This window comes from Sminthopsis crassicaudata, chromosome 1, assembly GCF_048593235.1.
Source record: "Sminthopsis crassicaudata isolate SCR6 chromosome 1, ASM4859323v1, whole genome shotgun sequence".
Taxonomy (NCBI): domain Eukaryota; kingdom Metazoa; phylum Chordata; class Mammalia; order Dasyuromorphia; family Dasyuridae; genus Sminthopsis; species Sminthopsis crassicaudata.
In genome coordinates this window covers 277,994,154-278,000,153 of record NC_133617.1, presented here as the reverse complement: position 1 = coordinate 278,000,153, position 6,000 = coordinate 277,994,154, and the positions used below count along the sequence as shown (strand labels likewise).

The 6,000-nt window shown below is 45.0% G+C and overlaps 1 protein-coding gene across 1 annotated transcript in view; it reads left to right on the top strand.

The window, feature by feature from the left end:
* Window positions 1–772: 772 nt before the first annotated feature.
* Window positions 773–6,000, top strand: part of SLCO5A1 (solute carrier organic anion transporter family member 5A1) — a 164,074-nt gene continuing 158,846 nt past the window's right edge. Inside the window, 2 exon segments of the mRNA XM_074278853.1 lie at window positions 773–989; window positions 2,737–4,303. Coding sequence (XP_074134954.1) covers window positions 3,292–4,303 — 1,012 coding nt within the window. The 5' untranslated portion in view covers window positions 773–989; window positions 2,737–3,291.

The window sequence follows — 6,000 nt, the reverse complement described above, 5'->3', positions numbered from 1 at the left end:
TTTTAAAATAACTCAGTAATGCATAGATGAATAGAAACAGGTATACTTCTATGTATCACTGTGGATGAAAATTATTTTTAACGTTCATTTTAAATTGTAGCAGACTTTCCTCAATGTTTCCATCAGGGCCATTCTAATAAAACTTTTAAGAAGACATTCTATATGTAATGATAACCTATCATTTACTCTCTCTTTCAGTGCTCTTTTCCATTTTGTTTCCCCTAGCTCCCCCCTCCCCTATTACAGCTATGGGTACATACCATACAAAAGAAACACATCATAATTTAGTAAAAAGAGAATTGAATTTGGAATCATATCTGGGGATTAAATCTGGGCTTTGACTCTGGAATACCAGTTTTGAAGCCACAAGCCGTGGTTTCAAGTTCTGACACTCCCTCTATGATCTTAGACCTTACTTTCATCTGGAAAATTAAGGGTTTGGATTAGCTGACTTCTGAAACCCCTTCCATCTCTTGATGTATGATGCTATTAGTCACTGCACACCTCATCTGTAAAATGGGGATAAGAATACTTACATTCCCAGACTCCCAGGATTTTTTTTTAAGGAACTTTTAAAAAACATCTCTTTGTTTTTTCCCCCTCGGTAGACGGGGGGAGGGGGGGAAAGGAAGGGGGGGAATGGCGAGCTATTCCTCTTCTCATAGTCACCACATGCTTCAGAACAGGAGGAATTCGTTCCCCTCCAGCTATTCTAAGAGTTCATTTAGGACTCTGGTGTGCGCCTGCGCCCTCTGCTGCTGCTGCTCTCAGTCTTTTTGTGTACATGTGTTTAGAGGGGAGGAGAGTGTTAGGTGACACTCAGGAGGTGGAGGAAGAGTTCAGCTGGAGTCACGCATAGTCTCGTTCACTGATTTACCGGCGCCAGGACTGAAGCAAGAGGCAACCTCTCTAAACAGCACCCATCTCCTACGCCTCCACCTTTCCCTTCCCCATCTCGGTGTCCCATTTTCAGGCAGACAGACACACGAGTGAGTAGCTGTTGATTGTGTTCCTTAGCAGTATTACCTTTCTCTCCTTTTGCTGTTCCTTTTCTCCCTGGGCGGCTCTATTGAATATCACACCTGCTCACTAGCATCCTCTCCCCTAGGACCTCCCCCCGGCTCCCCTGTCCGGTGGATGTAGTTCTCTTAAACCTGCGCTAACGATCTTTCCTGTATCATTCTTGTGGCTGACATTCACCCTGCCTGGATGGGAGTTTGCTGGGATTCCCCAGATCGGGGCTTCTGCAGCCGGTGGGATTCCCCGAGAGCACACACAGCTCTTGCGGGAGCTTGGGTAGGGGAAACCCGGCTTTGTGAGGCTCTAGGACCTTTACGCTGCAATCCTGTGAGAGGAAGTGAGCTGGAGTCCGGTGGAGGAACAAAGTGGCTGTGGCGAGACGGATCTAGGAGTTTCTCCATCTCAGCCACCTCCCCACAGGGTTATTTATTTATTTAAAATCCAGCAGCACAAAGGCAGAGCAGGGACATCAGGATTATAGTGGAGCTGAGTGAAGTGCTCCCCTCCCTAATCCCCTCCCCCACTCCTCCCCCCACCCAGGACTCTCGCTTTGGCTGCACGTATGTCTGTGACCCGAGGACTAATGTGCAGTTTGAGAGCTGGTTATGAGGATTTACAGAGAGCACTCCCACTCAGTTCAGTCCTGCTGATTTCAAGCTAGTAATGTGTATGTTGTTTGTTTTGCAGCCATTCATCCATCTCTATATGTTAAGTGTGTGTTTGTGTGTGTACGCATGCACACGCCACTGGCGTACAGTCTGTGCGTTCACTTTGTGTAATTATGAAGCTTCTTCTGTACTTACTGTGCCAGCGCTCATCTTATATAGTTGTGTGTATGTTGCAAGTGTATGTTTGGAACTATTTTAGGTAGAGAGAGTGGTTCAATCTACAACAGGCTTCCCCTACCGCTATTTCTTTGTTTCTTGACATTACCCCCTCCTTCGTCAGCATGGAGAATTCCTGCTCTTAAGATGTTCAGTTTCTAGTGGCACTGTGCCCCCAGAGACAGGCTCAGTATGGGATGCAGCCTTGAATGCCCTTGATAATTGTAATTGAATATTTCTTTCCGTGGAGTTTATTTTTAGTATTGGAAATAAAGGCGCGGGCATGCTGACCTTTGGTACGGCTTTTGGCTTTAAATAAAAGGGTTTCTCAGTTTGATGAATTAAACGGACATGTATTCAGTAGCGTACACGTGGGTTTGCACAAGTATATGTACATTCTTACATACTAGTTGGTTTTTTTTTTTTTTTTTTTTTTAAGAGAAGTGAACAGAATCTTCTCTCTGTTAACTTTCCTTTGTTCTAATGGATATTTTCTATTTTGGGAAATGCAGTAGGAGTAGGAAAGGTTACAATTAGTTCCCCCCAAATAAAAGGAAGCTGCTTCTGAGTCATAGCTGACAGATTAATAATTATTAACATGTTAAAACAGATGTGCTGCCCATTGCCAAAGGGGTGAGGGGGCGGGGCAGGACCAGGGACGGCTGCTCTGGTAGACAATGAGAGAGGATCTCTGCCGCCTGGCTCTTATTGTTTCCGAGTCTAAACATTGAGCCCGACAGCACTCTCCCCTTCTTCCTGCAGGTTTTCGTCCCACAGCATTGATCCTGTCCCATCACTGGTGCGGTTGGTCCAGTCAGTGCCCTGGGAAGGCGGACAAAAGCTGCTGGCTCCTCTGACCTTTCATTTCTCTTTCTCTCTGTATGCCTTTCAGGTTGGAAGTTTTTCCTCTCGGGGTTTTGGAAGCCGAGGCAGTGAGGACGAGCTCCCCTTCCACAGCTTCACAGGAAAGGAAGGCGGACGAGGGATGCAAACTACCCGAGAGAGTCTTGTTCACCCTCAGCCAAGCCACGGGTCCATCCAGTCCCCCAGCACTGTCCTAGCACTTTGCACCTCTGCATAACCGGCACTGGGGGCCGGAGGGATCCTGCTGGTTACGTTTGGAGAGTGAGAGAGGGAGGGGATGCACCCGGGGCAGGCAAGGCGCCCCCTGCGAGCTGCTGACAAGAGGTGGTATTCAGTCAGGGCTCATTGGAGGACAGCTGGGGGCATGCGGCCTGGAGCCTGTCGGGCTCCCTCTGAACCCGGGATGCATTTGGCTTCCGTCTGCTAGTTACTATGATCTGCCCCGCTGCTCAGGGTCCCCAGTCCCGGTCCCACAGCGCTCCCGCATGGGCCCGACTTTGGCGCCTTGTGCAGGGTGGCTGAAGAGCTTCAGCAGGGTCCTTGTGTGGGGTCAGTCACTAACTTAATCTGAATTAGACTTGCCATGGCTGCGCCCGAGGGCGAGGGCGCGGGGGCAATGAAGCTTCAGGTGGGAGAGCAGAAGGAGGGAACAGCAGTCTCCAATGCCCTGGAAGAGGGCAAATATGAGACCCGTAGGTCCAAGAGCTTGCCAATTCTGAGCTTCCTTGGCAGGCGGGACCCCAGCCCCCGGAGGGCAGATAAAAGGCATAGCTCTTTAAGGAGGCCCAAATCGGGCTTTTACGGTTTCTCAGGGGGCACTGAGGTGAGGCGATGCATAGACCCGGTTCCGGTTCAGCTGGGGACCAGCTGCTCAGCCTCTTCCCGAACTGTATTTTCCCGCACCCCTTCCACTTCTTCTGGGATGGTGGGGACCTTAGACTGTAACCACGTGGTCGCCCTCGGCAAAAGCTTGTCAGTTTCCTCCACCCAAGACCTGTCGGTTTCCTCCACCCTGGCAACCCTGCACTGTAGAAGATGCCTCCACGTGGTTTTGACGGACTCTCGTTGCTTTTTGGTTTGCATGTGCTTCCTGACCTTTATCCAGTCGTTGATGGTTTCAGGGTACCTCAGCAGTGTCATCACCACCATCGAGAGGCGCTACAGCTTGAAAAGTTCCGAGTCCGGGCTGCTGGTCAGCTGTTTTGACATTGGGAGCCTTGTTGTAGTGGTTTTCATCAGTTACTTTGGAGGCCGGGGCAGGCGGCCTCTGTGGCTAGCAGTGGGTGGACTCTTCATTGCAGTGGGGGCTGCCCTGTTTTCTTTACCTCATTTCATCTCTCCACCGTACCAGATTCAAGAAATGAACTCCTCCGTTTCCAACGAGGGTTTATGTTTGAATAGCAACAGCAGTGCCAGAGATCTTTTGGAGTCATCGGCCTGTTGGAAGGACGCTGGTGGTAACGATCACTCGCTCTATGTAGCTTTATTCATTGGTGCACAGGTTCTCATTGGTATGGGCTCCACTCCTATTTATACCTTGGGACCAACCTACTTAGATGACAATGTCAAGAAAGAAAATGCATCGTTGTACCTAGGTAAGGCATTCTTGTGGTCTTTTACAACATCCATCCTCAAAACCAATGAATGACCAAAAAGCCACCTTTTTCCAGACTACCTGACTTAGCGATGGTTTCACATCCTTTTTTTGCTGCACTGGGGCTGTTTTCAGCAAGTTATTTTGGAATGATGGTTGTCATCCAGGGTACAGTGAATAAGTTTCCAATTCATTTTTTTTTCATTCTCCAATCATAGATGACTTTTGATATGAGTGAAGATCATAATGAAGATGTTGATTTTTTTCTCCAGATTATGGTCCTTGGTTATTATTTTCCATTGTTCTAAAAACTTAGATCAGTCAATTATGCTACAAAACAACTGATCTAAGGGGGTGTGTGGGAGCGTAGCAGTGAGCTAAATTTTAGATTATTTGTTGCTTTTATTTTATCCCTCACCGTCATTGCAAGGATAAACAAAAATTAGTTGCATTGAAAATTTACTGAATTGTAGGCATCTGTATTCATATATATCTTATAATTTATTTTACTTGTGCCTCTGGGGAAAAATTCTTGAATGACATCAAGTTCATTAACTTACATTGGATTAAAAAAGTTAATTTTATGACTACCAAATTACACTATAGTTTTGCCAAGAAGTGGCTTTTGGATGTTAATATTTAGCTGTAACTGCTAAATTCACCCCTACTCTTTTTTTTTTTTTTTCTGAGAGCAGAGAGGAATATATGAGGTGATATTACTTTAAGAATGGTGTGAACCTTGGCAACTAGTGCAAGTGGAAGCCTGATTTCTCCTTGACAGGATAACTTTAGCAGTCCACTTCAGAATTGAGTCCTGTATTTGAAGATTTGGTAAGAGTAGTTGAGGAAGTGAATACGTCAGAAGTTTTTCTACTGAAGCCTTTACTTCTTTTCACTGTTACCCTTTATGGAGGGACCAAATCAGGATATTATTTTTAGAAGTTCTTAACACTTTAGAGTACTCATTAAATTTAGTTATTTATTTATGTGTATGAAAAATCCAGGATTTTGGAAGTTTCACAGGCTACTAAGAAACATGCAGATGCAATCAGATCATATAATCTTTCCCCAGAACATAGATAATTATTGCTAGAATTTTCCATGGGTAAGATGTGGAGGTTGTTTAATCATGTTAGAGAAAAGATTCCTAGTTTTTATTTTCATTCTTGGAGATAAGATCTGGGTAATAGTAAGTAAGCAGTACAGAACCGTTTCACTTGTCTCCTTGTCTCAAACTGTTCTTATAACACAGGGGAAAAAAACCCAGTTTTTCAAACATTCCCTTGGCAATAATTTAAATTACATCAGGGGAACTGGCATCAATGAACCTCCTTTATGACACCTGAGAAAATATATCAATATCAAAATGTTAGAGCCCTTTGAGGCAGAGAACTAACTTTTTCTCTCCCAAACAGCAGGAAAAGTAAATAACAACTCTCTAAAAGATACAGAAAGAGAAGTATTGGCAAAATTTGTTATTTACAAGTATCCTAAAAAAACTAACATGAAGTTTTAATCTCTAGGGAACAAGTACTTGGAAAAAGTACTAGGCCTGAAATCAATGTGATTTGGGCTCAAATCACAACTTCTTACTAGATGTATAACCACAGGCAAGTTATTCCTGAGTCTTAGTTTCCTGTCTTGTAAAATGAGAATAATAATGATAATATTAGTACCAACTACCTCACAGGCTTATTT